Raw genomic sequence first — 24,270 nt, 5'->3', positions numbered from 1 at the left:
TTTCTTCTTTTCAAACTTTAAATATCTCTACCTTTCTGTGAGAGATACCATGTTGCATGCTCCAAGCCCATTGCCTATCTCTTTATCTAAACATTATGCCATGGGGGCATTGGGTCTCTTATGGAATAATATGAGCCCTCAGTCAAGATGCTTCCCCCCTCCCATGGATGTTTGCTGAACTTTCAAAATGCCTTGTCTCTAAAGGAAGAGGAGGAAGAGGAAGACCTCAATGAAGAGGAGGAAGAAGATGATGATGATGAAGAGGCTGAAGCAGAAACCAGTGAAAAGGAAGAAGAGCAAGACTCTGAAGAAGGTATGAGGTCTTGTTAGCAACTGATTTGGGGACTTTGTCTAACTGAACAGATGAGGTACACTGCATTGTCATTATTGAAAATGCTAGCAGGAACCAGGTACTATTTAACATTCTACTAACTGGTGCTCATTAGAACAAAAGTTCAGTTGGCTACAACCGCCCTGGAAAGAGATCTTTCACATTCTGCTGCAGTACCTTCTACTGCAGTGGGTGAGGCTAGCTCATTTCATTAATTGTCCAGAAAGGGATTGAAAATAAAGCAGCACGTATCATAATATTACATGCCTTGGGCTCCTCCTGGGAGGAAGGTTAGGGTATAAATTTAATAAATAAATAAATTCAGAATGCCATATGCATTTCTAGATGCCCCACCTGAAAATAATAATAAAATGTAGAACAGGGAAAGGTTCACAGAAGGCAACTAAAATTGTGAAAGGGGGGAGGACTGAGCTAAACAGCTTTCTTATGAAGCAAGTGTAAGAAGCAGGACATGTTAAATCAGAAAAAAAAGATAAGACACATAAAATTCCGTATAATGATAGGAGAACTTTTCTTCATTTACTCCAACCTTTTTTAAACTCTTGGACATGGGGCCATCTCATTAAACTGATCAGTGGTATATTCAGGAAAAATGCTTTCACACATAGCTCTGAGATATTTTAATGGCTACTGGCATAGATGGATTTATAAACGTTAGGCAACTCTCTATAGCACATATCTGTTACAGGGTGGGAGGCAAAAAGCAAACAGAAACCTGACTCTTTTTTTATTAAATTCTCCAGTCTGGCCTGTGAAAAACAGGTCATATGAAGAAGCTATATTAACATTTTTTTCTCCCCAGCAGAAGATGTTGGAAGTCCTGCCTCCTCTAGAGCAGAGCTTGAGTCATCTGATGAAAGTGAGGAATCCTCAGAATTTGGGACAAGCTCTGATTCCGATGAAGATGAAGAAGAGGAGGAAGATGAAGAGGAAGAAGACTATGAGGAACAGGTGGAAGAGGAAGAAGGGGTGTCTCTACAGCAAGAAAGAGAAGCCATGCCTGCTGATTTGGTAGTTGAGCCTCTCGCTCAGGAGCCTGAAGATGACGATGAAAAGGAGACCATCCTGGAGTTGTTTCCAGTGGAAGATTACATGGAAGGGGCTCCTCTTGCACTTATAGAACCTTTGATGCCAGGAGAAGAGGAGCAGAAGGAAGAAATCAAGCAAGTGGAGGAGGAAAGTGGTGAACTGCCCCAGGAGTCCATGGCTGAAGTGCTGGTGGTTATTGAGAGAGCCCAGGAGGAGAAGGTACCATTGTCTCCGGTGTGCAGGCCAGGTAAGGGGCACAACAGATTTGTCTCCTCCCAATATCTGTGGTTGTTAAGAGGTCTGTCTGTCTGTGCTCACCTTTTCTTTTGGGGTAGGAGTCTCTACCTTTGGGGGGGGCAAGGGAGGAGGTGATAAAATATTTGGAGGTAAAACCTTTCATTGAGTGCATGTCATGAAAAAGTGCCCTTGGCTCCAGACAGACCTACTACTTCCACAGAGCAGCTGCTTCTATAGCTCATTCTGGGGGGGGGATTGTGCACCTGTGCAGATGTGGGAAGACATGTGGGATTTATCTTATGTCTGAACTGGATAACATCAGAAGTACTGGTTTCAAGGACTTCCTAATTCTAGTTCAACAGCATCTTGATTTAAAGGCCTCTCTTAAACCTACAATTCGGCCAATTCTTGACTTATAAATATTAGATCTTTGTTTTTCCAGACTCTATTCTGAAAATAAATGGCTGCTTTTCAACTTCCACATTTAGTTTCAAGACCAAACAAAGTCTGTGATGTTCCAGTGATGTTACAATTCATTCATAATAATTGTTCAAGTTTCTTTTTTAAAAAACTTAAACTCAGTTCAGATGTAGCCATGTGATTTGGCATTTAAGTGAACGAGTTTCAGGCTTGTGTGCTCCACTATAAAACCATGTTTTCTAATTCTGGTTTGTTGGCAAACAATGGTTTGCACAATCCAAATATAACTGTAACTTACAGTTTGTTGAGAAATAAGAAAACAAGCGGGAATAAGCACATGTGGGGAGGAGAGGTGAGAGAGCACGCAAGTCTAATCATTCTTTTGTGTAACATCAAACCAGCCCTTAGTATTCGCATCAATAGCTGGTTACATGCCCAGGAATAGAACAGTGGCATTTCTGTGGATGTACACGCCAAGTGGATGATTCCTGTGCACATTTAAGAATTAATGCTAGGATTATCATGTAGATTTTAGATCACAAAAGTAGAGTGATGGTGAAATTGTCAGAAACATCTGTAGAGACTGGCTTTGCCATCACACAGTAGCAAAGATGATGCAGAAAAACAGCTGAAGATTGGGATTCTTGGTCAGCGGGGTAGTGGAGCACACAGGAACGGGTTAACTCCTCCTGGAAGCAGAGTCAGACTTTTGAAAAAAGTGTTAGATGGTGACCAGCAGGAAGGGGAGGGAACCACCCTATAACTGCCAGTCTTGACTCTGCCTCCAGCGAGTTAACAAAGTCAACTGCACATTCTTGTATAGGGATATGGGGGAGGGGGAGGTTTTGTTTTTCATCAGTTTACCTGCCGCCTACTCTTTCTAATCCCTTCCGTCAGTGATTAGATAGAAGACGGGGGAGGAGAAGCTATTTTTTGCATTAGTGCCTGCAGGCGCTTTAGCGGAGTGGTAGCCGGCAGTCATTCCAGGCCCCTCCCTTGCTCCATGGTGCTCCGTTTTCCCCTCTGCACAGGAGAGCAGAGGGGGAAGGAGATTCAGCATTTTTTTCTGGTGGTCGGTAGCCAGGAAGCGTCCCAGGCTCCTCCATTGCCTCAGAACAGTGGTGAACAGATAAGTGCCAGCACGCAATCCATCGCAGCATGCGGATTCCAGGTAGCCACGACTACGTGAGGAGGGGGTAAGCCACTCCTCAGCTTATTCCGGGTCAGCAGAGGCTCCATGGACCCATGAAGGAGGTAGCCAGGAGCTGTCCTCGGCACCTCCAGGGGGTTTGTTTACTGCCATTACCAGCCCTCCTCAGCATGGGAGGTAGCCAGGAGCTGTCCTAGGCCCCTCCTGGGATTTTCCCACCATCACCAGTTTTCCTCAGCAGGAGGAAGAGAACCGCTACTTTTGGCAGGAACAGAGCTACGCAACCAAGTAACGTCTATTGGCAGCTCCCACTTGTTTCCCCGGGGACTCAAGGGACAGGGTTTTATTCCTGAGGGTCCCCTGCGGGGTTGCCCAGTATAGCCCCCCCCCCCAAAAAAACCTTATGGCTGGCAAAGCGGAGCAGGGCCAGCAATCCTCAGTGGAGGAGGAGGTCATGTCCCTCATTGGGGGGGGGAAAGCTGCTAAGGGGATAGCCCTTCCAGCACCTTAGCCTCAGTAGCTGGTGCCATGTTGCATTCTCCTTCAGCGGAGAGGACACCACCACGGGTTCAACCTAAGTGGGGAGGGGTGAACACCCCAAGAAAGTCAGGCATCATCATTCAACTGAGGACAAGGCATCTTCATCTATGATGGCTTGGATTAGTAAGGCTATGATGAGGGAGGTGGGGGCTTCCTTAGCCAAACGTTTAGCTCACAAGAGGAAGTGACCCAAGCATGGCAGGGCACACTCACTGTCGTCTTCCTCCAGCTCAATCTCCTGTTCCATTTCCTCATCCTCAGGCACCAGCCCAGTTAGAGAGAAGGGAAGGGGCAAACGCAGAAGCCTTCGCAAGTCTGAGGTGCAGAGCAAAGTATGCACTCCCAGGACATGAAGTCCCTCCAGAGTCTCCTTTCTTAGCCCTAATCCCTTGGGGGCAGGTAGGCAGTATTTTTCAGGTACAGAGGAGTCAGAGGGGAAAGAGGGGGAATTATCTGGGGAGGATACCCCACCTCTTCCTTCTACCCACAAAAGACTATATACGCCTGATACCTATCCTGTCCTCATCACCAAAGCCACGGCATGCCTTAAACTGGAGTTACCCAAGGAGGTCCCTGCCCAAACAGAGGTTGTGACTCCTCAGACGTCTTCCCCAGATCAGGGGAAAACATCACCAGCATTCCTTTCCCTAAGTTCTTTAAGGACATAGTCAAGGAGGAATGGGAGCAACCGGCTAAGCCCAAGAAACCTCATGTATTGTCTAGGAAGCTATACAGCTTTTCTACTTCTGTTATGGATAGCTTGAAGGCTCCAGCCATAGACGAGCCGCTTTCTGCCTTAGGGGCCAAAATGGCTATCCCTAAGGAAGGGGACACTTTGTCCAACCTGAGTGACAGGCAGAGCAACTCAGCCCTTAGGTGCACACATGAGGCTTTGGCTTTTTCCATGAGGGCATTGGTGACTAATTCCTTCCTAGCCTGAGCAGTGGTGAAATGAGCCAGCGCTCTAATGGAGGAAGTCCCTCCTGATGTCAGGGAAGGCCTTACCAAGCTAGCCAGGACTGCTGAATTTCTGGCTGATTCATCCCTGGACAGCCTACAGTATTCTGCACATGCTCTAGGATACTCCATGGTGGTGAGGCAGAACATCTGGCCTAAGCAGTGGGAGGTGGATCACCATTCCAAAGCCAGTCTGTCCATTCTCCCCTACACAGCAGGACAGATTTTTGGCAAGTCTCTGGATCGTCATCTGATGGAGACCAAGGATAAGAAGAAAGCCTTGTCCGTGGCTAGGAAGAAGGAAGAGAGCAAGACTAAAAAGAAATCAGGTCAATTCTTTCATCCTAAAGGTTATCCCTCCACATATAGGAACAACAGACAGTGCTGGGGGTCCTGGAACTCATCATGGAACACTGCACATCTGCAGCATCGAGCTTCCATGACAGGTGGAGATTTCAGCAGACAATGTCAGGCTAAGCCGAGTTCCAAGCAGGCTCAGTCATGACGCCGTGTACTCCCAAGTGGAGGGCAGGCTGCAGTTCTTCACCAGCGCCTGGGCAATCTCCACATCTGACAAATGGGTATTAGAAACCATTATGAAAGGGCATTCCCTAGAATTTTCAACCATTGCTAGAGGCAAGTGGAGATCAGTGCTACCAGCATGCAATCCAGAAAAAGGACAGAGAACCCTCATTGATAAAGGCGCCATAGAACCAGTGCCAGAAATTCAGCATTCCTCTAGGGTCTTCTCTGTGTTTTTTACAGTGCCCAGATGCAATGGTGACTTCCGTGCTATCTTGGATTTGAAATTCCTGAATCAATTCATCCAGCCCAGGAAATTCAAGATGGAAACACTCTGGTTGATTGTGGAAGCTATTCAGTCTGGAGACTTTCTGGCCTCTATAGACCTCACAGAGGCATATCTCCACATCCTGCCCCTGCCCCAACATCACAGTTTTCTGTGCTTTCCCCATGGCTAACAGCAATATCAATACAAGGCCATGCCATTTGGACTCTCATTCACCCCTCGAGTTTTTACAAAACTCATGGCAGTGGTTGTGTGACATCTGCGCACTCAAGGGGTACATATCTGGACGACCCCTATCTGGACGACCTTCTGGACTGAGCACCATTGCTTCAGGGGTCAAAACAGGGGGTGGCAATTACCATCAACTGCTTAGCAGCCCAGGGCTTTGTCATCAACAGGGCCAAAAGCCATCTGCTATTGATGCAACATCTACAACATCTGGGGGTGGTGATAGACACAGTGCAAGCCAAGTTGTTTCTATCATCAGACAAGAACATAAGAGCCTGCTGGATCAGGCCAGTGGCCCATCTAGTCCAGCATCCTGTTCCCACAGTGGCCAACCAGGTGCCTGGGGGAAGCCCTCAAGCAGGACCTGAGTGCAAGAACACTCTCCCCTCCTGAGGCTTCTGGCAACTGGTTTTCAGAAACATACTGCCTCTGACTAGGGTGGCAGAGCAGAGCCATCATGGCTAGCAGCCATTGATAGCCCTGTCCTCCATGAATTTGTCCAAGATTCAGGATCAGCTCCTTGCTGGTTTCCACAGCAACTGGATCTGTCTGAAGGACTTAGCCAAGCTACAAGGCTCCATGATAGCAGCCATTGACTCAGTCCCCTCGGCACATTTCCACTCCTGGGCGCTACAATGGCCTTATAAGGACAAGATTGCACAGCAGTGGACAGGCTCTGTGTTAGTAAACAGAGAGGTGAGGAACTCCTTGTGGTGGTGGTGTCATCAACCCAATCTGCTGAAAGGACTTACACTCAGAAATCCCTCAGCCACGGTCATAACCACAGATGTAAGCCTTACGGGATGGAAGGCTACTTTGCACAGGGGAAGTGGCACAGACTGGAGAGAAAACAGTCAATCAACTGGCTGGAACTCAAGGCAATCAGGTTGGCACTCCAGCAGTTCCTACCCATTCTACCCAAGGCCCAAGTGTTGATCTGGACCAACAATGTCACGACCAAGGCTCATTTGAATTGTCAGGGGGGAATGAGGTTGGGCCCACTACAGAAGGAGACCAATCTTTTCCAGTGGGCGGAGCAACACCTGGTGTCCATATCAGTGATTCATGTGAAAGGGACTCTGAACACCCAGGCAGATTGGCTGAGCAGAGAACAAATTCACCAGGGCGAGTGGGCTCTCCACAGAGATGTATTCCGTTAACTAGCACAGAGGTGGGGCACCCCATGCATAGATCTTTTCACCTCAGAGAGAAATGCACAACTAGACAGATACATGTCTCAGTACTGGGAGCCCAAGGCTCAGGAGGTGGATGGTCTCTCAACCACCTGGCCCATTGCTCCACCCAGACCTGGACTGGCTATAGTTACATGCATGGCGGTTGAGCAGCGCTCACTAAAAGGGGAAGGTCTATCAGATAAAGTCATCAACACCATATTGGCTTCGTGCAGGGCCTTCACACAGAGAATTTATGAGACCACATGGAAGGTTTTCAACCGGTGGTGGAGGTGCAAACAGCTGATGGACAGAGAGTGTCATATAAGCCGTCGTAGAGTTCCTCCAGGATGACCTGGAACAGGGGTTGGCTCCCAACCCACTGAAGCAACAAGCAGCAGCGTTGAGCAGTGTGCTTCCCCTGGTAGGGGGCTACTCCTTAGCTAACCATCCTAGGATCAAACATTTCCTAAGGGGAGCATCCATCCTCGCTCCACCCACTCTACATAGATTTTCCTTGTGGGATCTGCCATTGGTACTCAAAGCCCTCTGCTTTTCCACCTTTTGAACCGGCCCACTGCTCTTCCCTAAAAATACTCACCCATAAGACGGTGTTCCTGGTGGCAGTAACTTTGGCTAGAAGGGTGGGAGAAATCGGAGCGCTTTCCTCCCAGGAGGAGCTTTGTGCGTTCCAGCCTGATAAGGTGATACTCTGGCCTGATCCTGCCTTCCTCCCCAAGGTTAATTTGGTGTTTCACAGGGGATAGGATATTACATTGCCCACCTTCTGTCCCAATCCTATCCATCCCAAGGAAAAGGAATGGCACAAGCTAGACATCAAGCACATTCTCAAGATACACCCTGACTGGACTGAACCCTTCCGTAAGATGGAGTCTTTGTTTGTTTCATCCAAGAAGGGAGTTGAGGGATGGAAGGTGTCCAGATCTACCATTACCAGGTGGGTCAGGGGGTGTGTCACCCTGGCATATCAGACTAAAGCCAGTACCCCACCACGGGGCATTCCACCATGGGGCATTATTTTATTTTATTTATTTAATTTAATTTATATACCGCCCTAAGCCCGAGGGCTCTCTGGGCGGTGTACATAATAATAAAACAATCAGAGAATATATAAATACAATAATACAATGGAATCAAACAAATATAATCAAAATAGCAGCAAAATACATCAATAAATATTAATAGTACACATTAAAATGCCTGGGAATATAAAAAGGTTTTCACCTGGCGCCGAAAAGATTGCAGCGTCGGCGCCAGGCGCACCTCATCGAGGAGACCATTCCACAGTTCGGGGGCCACAACCGAAAAGGCCCTATTTCTAGTCACCACCCTCCAAGCTTCTCGATGGGATGGTACTCGGAGGAGGGCCTTAGATGTTGAGCGCAGTGTACGGGTAGTTTCATATTGGGAGAGGCGCTCCACCAGGTATTGCGGTCCCATGCCGTGTAGGCTTTATAGGTCAAAACCAGCACTTTGAATTTAGCCCGGAAACAAATAGGAAGCCAGTGCAGACGGGCCATAACAGGTGTTATATGAGCGGACCTTCTGGTCCGCGTCAACAATCTGGCCGCTGCATTCTGGACTAACTGTAGTTTCCGAACTATCTTCAAGGGCAGCCCAACGTAGAGCGCATTGCAGTAGTCCAATCTAGAAGTTACCAGAGCATGAACGACTGAGGTGAGGTCGTCACTGTCCAGATAGGGACGTAGCTGGGCTACCAATCGAAGATGGTAAAAAGCATTCCGTGCCACTGAGGCTACTTGAGCCTCAAGAGACAGGGAAGAGTCGAAAAGAACTCCCAAGCTACGAACCTGTTCTTTCTTTTTTTTCAATTAATTTTTATTCAAATTTTCAAAACCAAAACAATACAAAAAGAAAAAACACAAATCAATAACTAATACAATAAAAAAGAAAAAAATATATAAAAATATTGACTTCCGATTTGTCATAGTTCAGCTATAAATCTATAATATATAACAAACCTATCTCTTAATAGATTATAAAATCACCTTCCTCCAGCGGTTATCTTAGTTGGTTTCAAATCTCATTAACATCATATCATTTTAATCTTCCACAAAAAGTCAAAGAGAAGTTTCCAATCCTTGAGATATATGTCAGTCAGAGGAGCCACTGCAATGGTTGCACTTCACAGGGAGGTGCCACTTGAGGAAATCTGCAAGGTGGCTACATGGGCACAGCCATCCACCTTCATCAGGCACTATAAGGTGGATAAGTTTGCCTCTGCCGACTCAGCCTTCAGCAGGAGGATTCTTCAAAGAGTAGTGGCCTAGGCCTGCATCCCCCGCACGGATGTTAGGTTTACTGCTTCGGTACATCCCATTCCTGTATGTTCCACTACCCTGTTGACCGAGAACGGAACTTCTCCTTATTGTGAAGTGTTCTTCTGGTCAGTGGGTAGTGGAGCATACAGTTCCACCTTGCAGGGGTGCCTAGGCCAAAGGGTGGGAAGGACTTCCTCTCCAAGGTCACTAGGTGATTCACATTTGCACAGTAACCTGGATAGTGTAGGGAGGGCCTCCCACGACAACCTTCTCTACTGTCTGCTATTGTTCTGTGTTCTTTTACTATCCACGGTTCATATATTTGGTTCGTTTACAATATTTCGGTAGCCAGTCTTGCCGGGTCAACTTTGTTACAACAGGCAGTTCGAGGGTGATTCCCTCCCCATCCGGCTAGCCACCATCTAACACTTTTTTCAAAAGTCTGACCCTGCCTCCAGGAGGAGTTAACCCATACCTGTATGCTCCACTCCCTGCTGACCAGGTACTTACTTCACGGTAAGGCCAACTTTCTGATCGGTGCACTCTTTATGTTGACTGCACCAGTACAGAACTGGATATCTTGCATGAAATTTGCTTTCTTCACAGGAAAGGCAGGATTCTAGGCCTCATTATTGTGGAGAGGAATTTGAAAATGTGTTGGCTACATCTTTGAAGACTTAAACCAAATGGAGCTTTGCAGAGGGCTGCAGCAGGGCTCTTGCTTCAGTGTTCTGTGCATGTCCTCCTCTCTGCTGTTGCCCTGCCAGTGCTACTGTCCACTTACAGTGTATCCTGTTTCCATTTCTGCTGTTCCATTCCCAGCTCTTTTTCTTCTGTGCCACCTCAGTAAATTTCCCAAATGCCCTAACACTTAACACTGACTTTTGGAACCAGGATAAAATTGCTACAGCTGCACCATTAATTTAGTGGCACAGAATGTTGGAGTTTTGTGGGTACACACAGCACTCCCACTTTTTTTAGTTTTTGCTTCCGAAAGGATAGCAGTGTACCAGTTCATTGTAAATATACATCATTTCTAAATTACAGCCCTGCATATAACTTAAGAAACAGCAAGCGTGCCAAATTTTGGGGGTGGTGATGTTGGTCTGTGGATGATGGTCCGACTTCTCAGGCAGATGTTTGGGGTAAATGCCCCTTGAGTCCCTTCCTGCTTTGAGCCTTCAACCACTTTTGTAACCACTGTGCAGTTCCTTAAACTGTGTCATTTGCTCCTCTGCCTTTTTACTTTCCCTCTCCCAGTGGAGGAGCCTGAACTCGATGTCGAACTGGAGTCTGAGGTGCTGGGTGGTCCGCAGCCAGAGACTCGGGAGGAGGGAAACCTCTATCTACCGATGCCGGTGGGACTTTTTGGAGATGTCTTGGCCAGCAGCACCACCACCTCCTTTTCCACCAGGCTGGATGATAGCAGTTCTGAAGCCTCGGGAAAAAGCAGCCTGCCAGCCACAGCCGAGGAAGAGGACCATCTCCCTCGGACTCCGGGGAGGGAAGTTCTGGCTCACTTGGAGTCTCCTCAGTGTCCCTTCGGTGCCGTACAGCCACCCTCTTCGCTTCCCCTCCCCTCGGTCATGTCTGGGAAAGAGGAGGCATTTCTCCTTCCAGACCAGTTCCCTGATCAACTAACTGTGACCAAACCAGCACTGGAGGAAGAGCTCCCTCGGACTCCTGGGCGGGACATCTTAGCCAAGTGCTCTCACGGTCTCTCCAAGTCCCAGAGCACAGACACTGTCCCAGCCACCCCTGGCAGCGATGCTCCTCTCACGGGAAGCAGCTTGACCTTAAGTTCCCCTCAGGTCCCAGGAAGTCCCTTTTCCTACCCATCCCAGTCCCCTGGTATCAGTAGTGGTGGCATTCCTCGGACTCCTGGGAGGGATTTCACTTTCACCCCAACTTTCCCAGAGGTAGGTGCTACCCTTCCTTGCCTTTTGTCTGGCAAGAAGCCCTCTGAGGACGAACCTGATGAGAAAATCTTTAAAGAACCTCTTGGTGCTTCCTTAGTGGCTGGTGTGAACAGTGTTCCCTCCCCCATTCCTTTTGCCAGCCCACCTGTCCCAGCTTTCCATGCACATCTTGACTTGCCCCCCAATCAGCCAGTACCTCTTGCTGTTCGGCCTTGCTTGTCCATGAACTCAAAGATGCCTCTAGAGGAGGGCACCACGGATGCACACCCTCTCTTGCCCTACGCAGAAGTCTCTGTGGTTTCTCCTCCCCTCCCGCCTTCAATTCCCTCTTCTGTCCTGCCTGTCAAAAGGAAACCAGGTCGGCCGAAACGATCCTCTCCGTTGGGCGCCATGCTGGATGTCTATCCTGGCAAGCCCATGGAGCCTTCTCTTCTTCCGATCCCAGTTGCCTTGACTGAAAGCGCTGTGAGCAAAGAGTTGTTGAGTAGCCACCCGGAGGCTTTCTATGCCCTGAAAGACCCAGAAGCAGTGACCCTGGACTTCCGGAATGAAGGCTTCCATGAGAAAGCCACCTCAGACATTCTAGCTGAGAAGCTTCCCTTTAAGGAGCTGGAGAACCAGTGGAATGAGGACTTGAAAGAGGAAGAGGCTTACCTGAAATCCAAAAGGCAGTGGAGGCGGCAGAAGAAAAGGCCAGAGGACATCCCGACAATTCCCTCTCCTGAGTATTCCCCGCATCGGTATCACTTTAGGCCCCGTTCCGAGTTTGAGGAGATGACCATTTTGTATGACATTTGGAATGGGGGAATTGACGAAGAGGATATCCATTTCCTATGTGTTACATACGATCACTTGTTGCAGCAAGACAATGGCATGGACTGGCTCAACGATACCCTTTGGGTATATCATCCTCATATCCTTTTCTATTTTGGGTAACATACTGTTTTGGGAAGAGCTAGTCTTATTGAGCTTTGCCGTAATTGGTTGGTAATACATTTGTTGTAACCAGTAAGCCTTCACAATATTGCAGAAAACATAAGAAAATATATATGTTGTGTTTCTAATGGCAGATTAAGCCCAAAAACTATGAAAGAAAGTGAAAAAAGAAACAGAACTTAGATATTATAACTATCATCCCTGAATTGTTGTCCACAGAGTCCTTTCTAAGTTTAGCCACTAAAGCAGCAAACTCGGCCATTTTATAAGATTCCCTATTTTTTTACATCATTGAACTAACACGTTAGCTTCTTCAGCAATGTCCAAACCACCATCCTGGCCAAAAAAGCTATTCCTCTCTGGAAGCTCTGTAAGATGAGCAAAAACAGTTACTTCCGAACAAGCTGGTTAGCAGCTCCTGAACCACCTGGGCTGGCCAAAGTCCTGTTTCATAAGGTGTATGGCTACACTACCCAAACTTAACTGACAGTTCCATTGTTACAGAGAGAGGCCCTTTTCATGAAAAGAGGGGGGCATTGCTGTAGCCATTATTTGCAGTCATTTTATACAAATGTATGTTCTGGCCCTGAAATATTGTCATACGTTTTACACATACTGTAGCTCAGGACTAGCAGTTTCTTGACAAATACATAAACACCTGGGAGTACAGTTTTTGTTTCTTACTACACACCAGTGGCGGCTGGTGGCTCCACGTCAGTGGAATTTGCTCCGGATTTTAGTCCAAGCTTTTGAGGAGCTCTCCGGGGTGCTGAACAAAAATCTGGAGCAGATTCCACTGACAACCAGCACTGCTACACACTTCCACAGAATTTCAAGGTTCTGCACAACAGGCTGAGGGAGTCAGGAAGTAGTTCTGATGTCAAGTCTCAAGACCTTCTCATGTATCCCATCTGTTGCTATCATACTGTTGAGGTAGTCTTCCCCTCTTCCCCAGAGTAATGTGTGCCAATCTCCTGTTTCATACCACAGCAGAACTTCCTTGCTTAATCATTCTGCTGAGTTGTCTTTGTTTTTTTTAGAGAGGCCTGCTGTGGCAGAACTTTAGAACCAATCTTTAAAATACTAAACACCTTTGATGCACTAAAACTGGATCAAACATTCAGGCCTTTTCCCAGTGGCAGACTCAAAACAGTTGTTTTTTTAAAACATCAATAATTTTTCTAAGGCATTGTTATGATAGCAAAACAAACAGTGATGAACAACATAACTAATTCAGATTACAGGGAAAAATCTATAATATACTTATAATAAGAGTCTAGAAAGTACAGCATCTTGTATTTTGAAAGTACTACTCATTTTTAAACATCGTAAGTTATTCTGGTAAATTAGACAGGGAAGCTCTCCAACCTGTATCTGACAGGGGAGAAACAAACCTGCTAAGTTTTCTCTCCTAGGCCACATTCACACCATGCATTTGAAGTACTGTTATACCACTCAACAGTCATGGCTTCCTCCAAAGAATCATAGGAACTGTAGTTTAAGGTAGCTGCAAGGAGTCAGAAGACCCCTCATAGAACTCCAATTCCCAGAGTTCCCTGGGAAGGAGAATTGATTGTTAAACCACTCTGGGAATTGTAACTCTGTGAGGGGTTTCCTACCTCTCTCAGCATCCTTAACAAACAACAGTTTCCAGGATTCTTTGGGGGAAGCTATGACTGTTATATAAGTGCACTGAATGTAAGGTGTGGATGTGGCCGGAGGCAGCTCACTGTGTGACAATTGCCCTGTTGTCCAGTGGAGAAAAGATAAAGTTTACATTTTACATGCTCAGTAGGGTCCCGCTTATATGGCAGGTTCCGTTCCGGACCCCCGCTGTAAAGCGGAAAACGCCGTAAAGCGGAATCCCATTGACTTTAATGGGCCACGTCGTGCAAAAATGATGCGAAAATGGTGCAAAACATCACAAAAGGGGGAAAAAACCTTTAAAATTGAGAACGAAAGGCGCCGCATCAGCGGCACACCTTAAAGCGGAACACTGTAAAGCGGGGCCCTACTGTAATTGAATTGACTTGGGCTGACAAAGGAGCATGCGAGCTTCTAAGTTTCACAAGACTCTTAATCAAGCAGAACTGAATTGTGCCTGACAAAGAGTTCTGTGAAATGCAAAAGGTTGCATGCCACTTTTTCTAAGCAAAATTATACCAATAGGTTTTTTTTAATCTTATCTGTGTTTTAAGCCAACAGTTTCAACCTGGGATGCTGTCTTTTTTCATTAAAACCATTTTTTGGAAGGTTTAATGTAGGCGTAGGGCAAGGGTGGGGAACCTCAGGCCCAAGAGCCAAATGCGGCCCTTCAGCCTGCTCTTTGCAGCTGTTTCATGTCCTCCTTCAGTGTCTTTGCCTGGCCAGAATATGTTCTTGACCTGTGATCATGCCTCTTGCTTGCCTGTTGGATAGATGTGTGTGTAGAAACCTCTGATGCATTCATGGCTGGAATGTAGCCTACTGTGCAAAGGTAACAGTCCCATCTTTATCCTCTGGCCCCACCTACCATGGGCAATGAGGCCTTTGGGCTCCTCAACCCTGGCTTAGGGCAAAAGGCCAACCAGCTTTGCTGGGTAATCTCTCCATTCTAGCAGCCCACATCCTGCTGGGTTTCTCCTTAACATGGGGCCACCAACCAGCTTTTCTACTCCAAAGAAGAAGAAACGGGATGATGGGATGCGGGAGCATGTCACAGGCTGTGCCCGAAGCGAAGGCTATTACAAAATCGACAAGAAGGACAAGCTGAAATACCTCAATAATAGCCGCGCTTTTGCAGAGGAGCCTCCGGCTGACACGCAGGTAAGGTGGGCAGGGGTGGGGTTCTCCCTGCTTCCTGCCAGGTGGCCTTCCCTTGGATGAATGTGCCATTCCGCATGTCAGGCTGGGAATTTTGCAGACAGCTCATTTCATTTCGTTCTGGGGTCTGTGTGAACTGTCTTGAAATTGGGAAGCAAAAAAGACACGAGGTTTCACTTGCGTGTTTGAACTGCTGGCTGTCAAATTCATTGTGACCTCTTGGAGGAGAAGGCGGGGGAGTGGTTGCAGGGTGAGCACAAATACGTCTAAGACGTGGAATGGTGCTGGGGGTAAGTTAACTCAGGTGGGCTCCATTTGTGGAAAGCTCAGGTTCTGATTACTGTCTTGCCAGGAGAGTGGAGCAAGGAAAGGCAGCAAGACTAACTGTCCGGGAGGTGGGGGGGATAAACAGATCAAAGGCATTTAGTTTGGGGGTTCATTTTCTAACAGGATTAATATTTTTATTAGTCCACTTAAAACAGAAGAGAAGGCTATATAAGGATGTGCCTTATTGTCAAATCAGCTCAACAGCCCACCCGGCCTATCTATGAATGTCTCTTACACCAGCCTTCGCCAGCCTGATGCCCTCCAGATGTTTTGGACAACTGGTGGGAGTTGTCGTTCAAAATATCTGGAGGGCCTCAGGTTGGCAAAGATGCCTCTGGTGGGTCAGACCATGGGCCCGTCAAGTCCAGAACTGGCTCCTGGGACTGACAGGTGTTCTGTGGGCTCCTACACAGATCCTGTGAGCTCCAGGTGCCAAGGATTGAACCGGGGACCTTCTACCTTCTAGGCAGGTGCTCCTTTACCACTGAGGTATGGGTCAGTCTGCCCCCTGGAAGCTCCTTTCTGGGATCTGGAGCAGAGGGATTCCCTACCCCTAAGCTGTAATCTGTCCCCGTTAGATTGGTCCCTGCATGCTCAACAACTATGATGTTACAATGCGTAAAACAGTCATGAAGAAACAGGATGGTTGACATTTTGCTCAGGTTGTGTCAATCCTGGGTGAGCTGTCTGGAACCTCAGCTTATCTAGAACCAGTTCTCTTTCCCAACTTGCTAACCCCTGGGCTGTCCTATTTTTTGTTCTCAGGGAATGAGCATCCCTGCCCAGGTCCACGTTTCCACCCGTGCTGGCTCCGAGAGGAGGTCAGAGCAACGCAGGCTTCTGTCGTCCTTCACTGGCAGCTGTGACAGCGACTTGCTCAAATTCAACCAGCTCAAGGTAAGTTGCGCAGCTACCCCCTTGGTAACAGCCATTTACTAGAACCCCTCCTGATCAGTGAACTGTCTTCCAACTGACAAAAAGTTGATAGAGGAGTGACAAGATGGAATAGGAAAGTGCAAAGAAATCATGTTCCAATGGTCTGTGGGCGAGCTTTGCAACAGAAGTCTACAATTCCTTCTGAGAGAAGGGTTGAAGTCTGACAAGAATTCTGCGATGTGATATTTCAGGAAAGAAGCAAGCCTGTTGGACAACAGACCACTACAACTCCTGAGTTGGCATGGTTACATTTCTTTATGGAAGAAAACTCAGATTTGCATAATAAAACCCTAACTGAACACCCTTTGATAGTAGCTACAGTGACAATCGTCTTGTTTTGGAGAGAGCTGGAGGGTGCTAATTGGATTTGCTGCTTTACTAAAAGGTGGGAGGGTAAAACTCGCCAAGAAATTACGAATTTTGGAAGGACAAAAATGTTTGGACCCTTTAACAGCAGAGTGGTACAGTTTTATTTACACAAACAGGAAAGAAAATAACAGTAAAACAATTTAAATGACTTTGGAACTCGTGTTGGTTTTGTTCTGCATACCATATTGATTTAAGAGCAATGCCTCTCTCACTGGAGATGCCCCATGAAGAACAAGATATATCAAATAAGACTGTCAGCTCTCATGATGTAACTCCATGCAAATTTTACTGATTGTGGTGATGTTTCATATTTCATGCATCCTTTTGTTTTAAATTACTCTGAAAAATAAAATAACGAACTGTGACGGGGAGGTGCACTGACTGCCATGGCCCAAGCCAAGCAGACTCCAAAACTTGCCTTTGTCTGGTTTACCGCTCTGCTAAAATGTCACGGCATGCTGTATCACAGACGCTGGGCTCAGGGCACTCCTGTGTTGGGCTGGTTTTCTCCTATGTGGCTTACCATAGCTTTTCTCTCCCCCCCCCTCCCACTTCATAGTTTCGGAAGAAAAAGCTAAAATTCTGCAAGAGTCACATTCACGACTGGGGACTCTTTGCAATGGAGCCCATTGCTGCTGATGAGATGGTGATTGAGTACGTGGGGCAGAATATCCGGCAGGTGAGTCTAGAGAGTCCACACAGCTCTTGTAGTGCGGGGCCAGGGATGGTGGGGAGGCTGTCCCTTGAAACCTAGGACCACCACCCCCAATTCATGGAGGAGCTTACGAGGAGTTGCTAGGAATGACATGAGCTCTAGGAAGGCCTTCCAGCCTCCACTCTCGCTTAGTGCAAGTGGAGCGTGGCTAAAATGGTCAGGTCTAGGGCAGGCCACAGAATGAGGGGCCACAATGTCTTGCACCATGTCAGCCTGCAGGTACGCTAGATTGTTTCCAAAAGCTCCCCATGTTAAAATGCCTCCTGATGAGTAGAAAATGAACACATCAAGGAGAACACTTGCAGGAATATTTTCTGGAAGAGCATTCCAAAATGTATTCCCCACCCACCTGTAGTCTGAGGTGGTACAGTCCAGGCTTCCACCTCAGCGCACTCTTCCCACCCCCTGCTGTTTTCCCTGCATGGGAATACCAAGCAATTGTTGAGTTTGGAAACAGGTTCAAATCTGCAGTCAGCTCTCTTGGGGGCCTTTCCAGGGCTGGTGCAAGACAAAACCATTTTCTCTGAGCAGAACAAGAGAACAGCAAATTCTAATAGGTGTCACATCAGTTAAGTCCCTGTCATTTCTCATTCTTCATTCAGATGCTCTTAGAAAGTAGCTCTGGTGATCTTTGGCTTGTTCTGCAGGTAATTGCTGACATGCGAGAGAAACGATACGAGGATGAAGGCATCGGGAGCAGTTACATGTTCAGAGTAGACCATGACACCATCATAGATGCAACCAAGTGTGGAAACTTTGCCAGGTTTATTAATCACAGTTGCAATGTAAGTGTTGTTTGGCCTCACAAGTTCTGTTAACCCTCCCAGTTGCTCAGGGGCATCAGACTTGATATTTTAGCATGAATCCTATAGTGTGTTTGTGTGTGTAAAGTATAGATATCTTCCTTCCCACTCCTGTGGCCAATCTTTTGCTAGTCATCTCAATCTGTTTGATGCCTCTTAGTAGTCAAGGAAAGGACACCAATTTCCCACAGTTCTGAGACTCATCCTGTCTTACGCAAGGAAATGGGTGATGTCAGCACTTCAGTTTACATCAAGGAGAATTTGATTTTCCTCCCCCTCCCTCCCCCTTCCTGTTTGTCACTGGTCTTTCTAGCATCTTTAAGATTTCTTTGTGCCTAATGCTCTGCTTAATATATATGCTTCTCAAGTAAGTTAAAGGGTGCCTAGAATGTTTTTTTCTTCACACACACACACACCCCAGAAACACAGAACAAACACACACACTTTAAGTTCAACCTTTATATTAACTTCTTCCTTTTTTCTTTAGCCAAACTGCTATGCTAAAGTCATCACAGTAGAGTCCCAAAAGAAGATTGTCATTTACTCGAAGCAGTACATCAATGTGAATGAAGAAATCACTTATGACTACAAATTCCCCATTGAGGATGTCAAGATCCCCTGTTTGTGTGGCTCAGAAAACTGCAGAGGGACCCTGAATTAAACCCAAGGTGTTTTGCCACGCATTGGCTTAATCCAGACTGTGGTAACCAAGGGTGGTTGCACTTTTGCCAAAAAAAAAAGCGGGGGGTAAGAAGAAGAAGAAGAAGGAAAAAGAAGAGAGGAATCTGTTTGGCACTTTCTGTCTGGAGAAGTGCAAATTGAAGACACGCACACTAGGACTCTTCAAGCTGCAGGTGCTTTTCATCTTCAGACCCAGAACCCTCCCTCCACCTTCCCCCCCCCCCATGAGTAGTTCCCATTACTCAGTGGCACCACAAATCAAAACACTATCTCTTCTCCTCTGCTTCCACTCTGCTCACTCCACAATGGCGTAGCTGTCATGGGTAGAGTAAGGTACCTTTTTTATCATTTTAAAAAATTCATGTTTTCATAAAATGCTGCTACCTTTTACTCATTTTTTGTTCTGGAGGGTCAGGAGAAAGATATTCAACATTTTTAAAATGTGAAGCAGAGACTGAAAACGAGGCTGCGAGTGGAATGAAAGCCAGTGGGGACTGCACTGTTATGCGGATGTCAGGGTTGGTTTGTTTTTCTTTGCAGGTTGGGGATTCCTGTCTGGGTTTGTGATGCCCATCACTTGTCTTCTCTCATATCTGGATCAGAGTGAGTTCTAGAATACTTGGGTCGTGGTTGATGTTACTACCTTAGCACCCACCTGGGCGATCTGCACTCTGCTGCTCCATGTTGGGGAGGGGGAACTGTAGAGTTAGAAACCCAAGAATGAAGAAGACACTACCCTTTCTTTTGAAAAATAGAGCTGGATTTCCCCCTCCCCCTTTCTTGTAGCACTTGGTATGTTGCAGACATCTTTGGCCATGCAGCGCTCTTGAGTGGGCTCCATTAGGCCCTGCTCCCATGCCTCACTCAAACCTCTCAGGCTTGCACAGGAAACTGGTGCAAACACCAGTGAGTAGAGGCTAAATGGATTGTGAGATAGGACATGTGTTCGACCCCAGCTCCAAACCAAAGGCTGCTTTTTCTCTCTGTGATTTTTCTACAATGCCATCTCTTGCTGGAAAACCCTTCAACAGCAGACTCTTCTCCTTAAAAGACAATCTTTTAGGTTTCTTTCTTCCCAAATATTCCAAACGCTTCTTATAAGAGAAGGTTCCGCCTCCCTCAGCCAAGGGAAGCCAATGTCTTACTTGCTGGCTGACGAATCCTGTCTTAGCTCAGTAAGCTGGCAGGTACCCACATGGTGTGAAAGTGTTGGGGTGAAGAGGAACGCAACTCTTTCATGGCCTGAAAAAGCAGTGGTCCCCACGCCCCAATACCATTTTTAAGCAGCAAGCAAATTTCTTGGTCTAGCTACATCATCAATCTAAACTGCCTGTCCTAAACTAATCTAGTGCTTGTCTGCAAACAATAGAGAGATTAATTGGGATTCTTCCTTATGAGTAAAACCCAAGCAAACATTGTAGTGGGGGGGAAAGTCTGTCTGTATGTGTGTGTATCTTTTAAAATTAGTTCCAAGACTGTTAGAAGAGTGTTGAGGTGGGCAAATATTTCCGTTTCAGCACTTCTCAGTCTTGCTACTGGATGAAATTTACTGGACTTCAAACTCAGCTGTACTAGGAATTAATTTTCTAGCAAAGAAATAATAATTAGAGTCTGCATAAATACTCTCTGTGTCAGGCATTTCTCTCCCCCACCCCCATTACCCAATAGCTCTGGCATTTTTTGTGTGCCCTGTGTGGTCTTGATGGCGTCCATCCTCTTCCTTTAAGGCAGTGGGATTTTGCCAGCAAGTCCCTCTCACAGCACCTTTGTACTTATCTGTGTTTCTGGCTGAGGTGGCTCTTTTCACTTTGTGGGTTGGGTAGTTTGAACAATCTCTTGAAGTTAGGTCCCAAGGGCTCTGTGTGTAGTTTGGTTGGCAGACCAGCCTTTGCCAACTTGGTGCCCTCTAGTTGTTTGGAGCTACAACTCCCATCAGCCCCAGCCAGCACACACTGATGGGAGTTGTAATCCAAACACCAGGTTGGCAAAGGCCAGATCAGACCCTGCTTTCCTACAACGCCTCCTTTGATGTGTCTGTGCTGTGGCTTTTTTTTATGCTTCCAGCCTTTTGAGATAGCTGCATCCATTTCATGCAATTCAGAATACAGAAAGAACCTGTATTTACATGCTCCTGTCCTTTTCCTTAATCTCTCTAATGCCACAGCTGTAATATATTTCCCCCCCTTGGGGAAATAAAGCAATGCTGGGTCTACTGTTATCATGGTTCTGCTAATTAACCTTAGCCAGAACTTGAAGCAACTTCCTGGCATAGGAGTTGTGACTCCACGCACGCATGCACGCACGCACGCAAAAGGCCGAGATGGCCAAGCTTTGTTGAGAGAGGTTTTCAAAAGTGTTTTCCTTCATACGCACAAACATACCCTGAGTTTTCTAATTTGACTCTTCCAGATCTGGTTAGAGTTCTCTTCCTTGAAGGTCTCTATATTGAAGGGAAATAACTTTGGGATGAAGGTGATCAGATCCTCTGCCCCCATCCCAAACACGGGAGCACTTCTCCTTAATAGCAGATCTCTGGAAGGAATGGTGACTCCAATCTAGGTCTAGAAAGAATAGCTGCAACCACAACCCTAACCTCCCAGGTCGACACTGTAACCCTAGCCACCCCCATTCCCAAGAGCCTTCCCAGAGACTCATCCACCTATTCCCAAGCCTTGACTTTTCCACTCTAAATGGAGGGCAGAGGGGGGAGTGTGTGATTCAGGTTGGCTTTCATTGAGTTTTTGCACTGGTATTATCTAGCAAATGAAAAGGGACCTTTCTCTGCTTTCAGTCCCAGCCTGCGCGGTTTCATACAATCATTTTCCCTGACTCCTACTTTCCAGTTTGGGATTAAATCTCGAAAGGAGCCAGTCCTGCTCTGGCAGATATTTATATTGTCAAAGCAGCTTCTTTCTACGACAGGAGATAAATTTAATTTTAAAACTCTGATGGAAAGTTGTTTCAGTTTAGTCATTTGTGACCTATTTTCAGGGATCATTTCAATGCATTTCTGTAGAAAAAGTTTTTTAAAATGAGGGGGGGAAATGAAATGTTGACATTTAAAATGGACACATCTGTACATAGGCAGCCGTTCCAACTCTTCTCTTCAAACACTGTTTCTTGTAGAAACATGTTGATTTTTTTTTGTTTCTATGTTTTTTGGCTGTTTTCTTTGTACTTCAAAAGCATGTAAATAATTTGTTAAAAGTGGCTATTGTAGTTTGGAGTTTTTTTAAATGATTGCCAGCCCAAGACCTCAAGAAGAGAGTAGAAGATTGGCCATGGGGAGGGGACTGAGGGGAAGAGCTGGCGCCATTTACAGCTTGTGTCAAGCTATGTATAATGTAAATTCTGTACAAAATATCTTTTTTTTGTCAGATACATAGATCAAACTAGAAGCATTAAGAAGCTGAAGATTTAAAGAAAATGCCAAGTTGAGGCTTTTTTAATTTGCCTTTCTGATACCTTAACGTGCAAAATCTATTTATTTCAGACGAGAAAATGTGTATAGTCTATTAATGACAACCTAAAATGTATTTAAGCAAATCTGCAACTTTGATTTTTTTTCAGATTTAAATTTTCTTCTTTTTATAATGTTTCTTCTCAATTACCAATGTAGTATTTGTAGAAGTTAAAAAGAAAAAACCATTAGCCATGGTCTGGAGCTCCAAGGTGCTCCAATGCACATATACAGCTCTGCATGAGCAGGGTCTTCACCCATCAGCAAAATAAACCCTGCTCATATGAAGCTTTGGGTGCACTAATGGAGCTCTCACCTTCCCGGAGCTGCTGGAACAGGGCAGTGGTTTGGGGGTGGGGGTGGAGAGGGGAACAAAGGATACAATAAGTTTGGGAGGTAGTTCTTAAAAAAGGCTGTGGAGGAGAAACCCTTAGTCATTGTTCCTGGATTCTGTAAAGACACTGGTTTTTAATTCGTGGTGTGGAAAAAGAGCCCTCCTTTAAAAGGGGGAAGGAAAATGGTTTGCAATAAATGACATCTCTTTTTTATGTTCCTTCAAATAAAAAGACAAAATTACATCTCTGCTTTTGATATTTGGATTTTTTAAACTTTTTGTTCCCTTTTATTTTAAACAAATGTATACTTTTAGGACCGTTCTGTGCTTCTAGGTTCTGTCATCACTATGTACCTTGTTTTGGAAAATGTGTTTTTTGTTGTGGGTGTGTCATGCTGTAAATATTTGTTCATAATTTTTTGTGAATTGAATACTATGTACCATTGTATTATAGTAACTTTTATAAAGCAAACCATAAATATACTGACTTTTCTTACAGAAGATCTGTGTGTTTGGTTTATTAGTCCTCAAGGATAATTGCTGTCAGGACTGGATATCCATGAAGATGTCATGTCTAAATATGCGTCTCTCTCAAAGAGAAGATTCAGATGGGGCAAATGTTCTGGGAGTGACCCGTAGGTTATACTTTTTTTAGATACTTGCATTACATTTGTTACAGGAAGGGGAAGGTTGCAGCAGAAGGAAGCCAGACCAACCATGAGACAGAGTGTGGCAGCCACCTCGGGTGATGGATGCTGGGAGTAGACACAGAGCAATGGAGAATAAAGCTGTGTACGCTACATGGCTTCACCTATGCCCTCTAAGCTAGCTAGCTGCCCTCAGGTGCACTGGAGGATGCTGTTCTACCGCCAATGTTGAAGTACAAAGGAATCATCTGCTAGTCTGCTTGCCTTCTGTATGTGTAATGTGGAGAGGTGCCATCTTGTCCTTTGCTTCTGGCAGAAAAAGGCCACTGCCTTCGTGCTTTGCATGTGTATCTCCTGGAAGCATCTGGCTAGAGAAACTGGACTAGGTAGACCTTCCCACCAGGTTCAAGACACTCTTCTCTTACTATTACAAATTGGACCCGCAACAAAATGTTGTAGCATGGAATGCTCCCGTTCAGGGTTCCAGCCATCCAGCTGTGTCCTCTTCCAGGATACTCTGTTCCAGGGGTTCCCAAACTTGTCCATGGGCCACCAGTGATCCACGTGTTTCATTGGTCTGCAGCATGTCTGCATTGAATACACTGTTTTTTGTTTATATTTTTATAGCTTATTTTATTTCTTCCATTGTATTACAATCTGAATTCTATGGAGTGCAAATTGTAATCCAATCAAATACAATGTAAGAAGTAAAATAAGCAATAAAAATGCAATTAAGAATCATGCAGCATCTAGCACAGTGCATTACAATTGCTACAACGGGCAGAAAAATCGTTAAGTGGTCCACCAAGACCTTCAGCAATTTTCAAGTGATCTTTGGGGGAGAAAATGTTTGGGAACTGTTGCTCTATTACATCCTGCCTCCCTGCACTGCTTTTCTGTTCTTGAGCCTCTCCCAACAGCCAGCCATCATTTTGGGGCCAATAGAATTGCTCAGTCCTGATTGAGCTGTCTGGGTTTCTCCCTGCGTTGGTTTTATTCCCTAAATATTTTTTGGATTCCTGTAAACTTTGGGGTTCTGCTGTGCCTGCTGCTGATTCCTCCCTGTTATCCATGGAGGGTGCTATTTTGGCTACTTAAGTAATGGCAGTTGGGGGATGAGTTACTATTAGCATAAAGGATATTCT

At 45.9% G+C, this 24,270-nt stretch overlaps 1 protein-coding gene across 1 annotated transcript in view; it reads left to right on the top strand.

Annotated features, from left to right (window-relative positions):
* The window catches only part of SETD1B (SET domain containing 1B, histone lysine methyltransferase), a 59,626-nt gene extending 36,666 nt beyond the window's left edge, over nucleotides 1-22,960 (top strand). Inside the window, exons 11-18 of the mRNA XM_061602827.1 lie at nucleotides 205-313; nucleotides 1,155-1,628; nucleotides 10,457-12,028; nucleotides 14,690-14,856; nucleotides 15,946-16,077; nucleotides 17,045-17,164; nucleotides 17,848-17,985; nucleotides 18,491-22,960. Of these exons, the coding sequence (XP_061458811.1) occupies nucleotides 205-313; nucleotides 1,155-1,628; nucleotides 10,457-12,028; nucleotides 14,690-14,856; nucleotides 15,946-16,077; nucleotides 17,045-17,164; nucleotides 17,848-17,985; nucleotides 18,491-18,664 (2,886 nt within the window). The 3' untranslated portion in view covers nucleotides 18,665-22,960. The remainder of the gene's footprint in view (nucleotides 1-204; nucleotides 314-1,154; nucleotides 1,629-10,456; nucleotides 12,029-14,689; nucleotides 14,857-15,945; nucleotides 16,078-17,044; nucleotides 17,165-17,847; nucleotides 17,986-18,490) is intronic.
* Nucleotides 22,961-24,270: the final 1,310 nt, after the last annotated feature.

Source organism: Rhineura floridana, chromosome 19 (genome assembly GCF_030035675.1).
Source record: "Rhineura floridana isolate rRhiFlo1 chromosome 19, rRhiFlo1.hap2, whole genome shotgun sequence".
NCBI lineage: Eukaryota > Metazoa > Chordata > Lepidosauria > Squamata > Rhineuridae > Rhineura > Rhineura floridana.
This window is presented reverse-complemented; position numbering and strand designations above follow the sequence as displayed.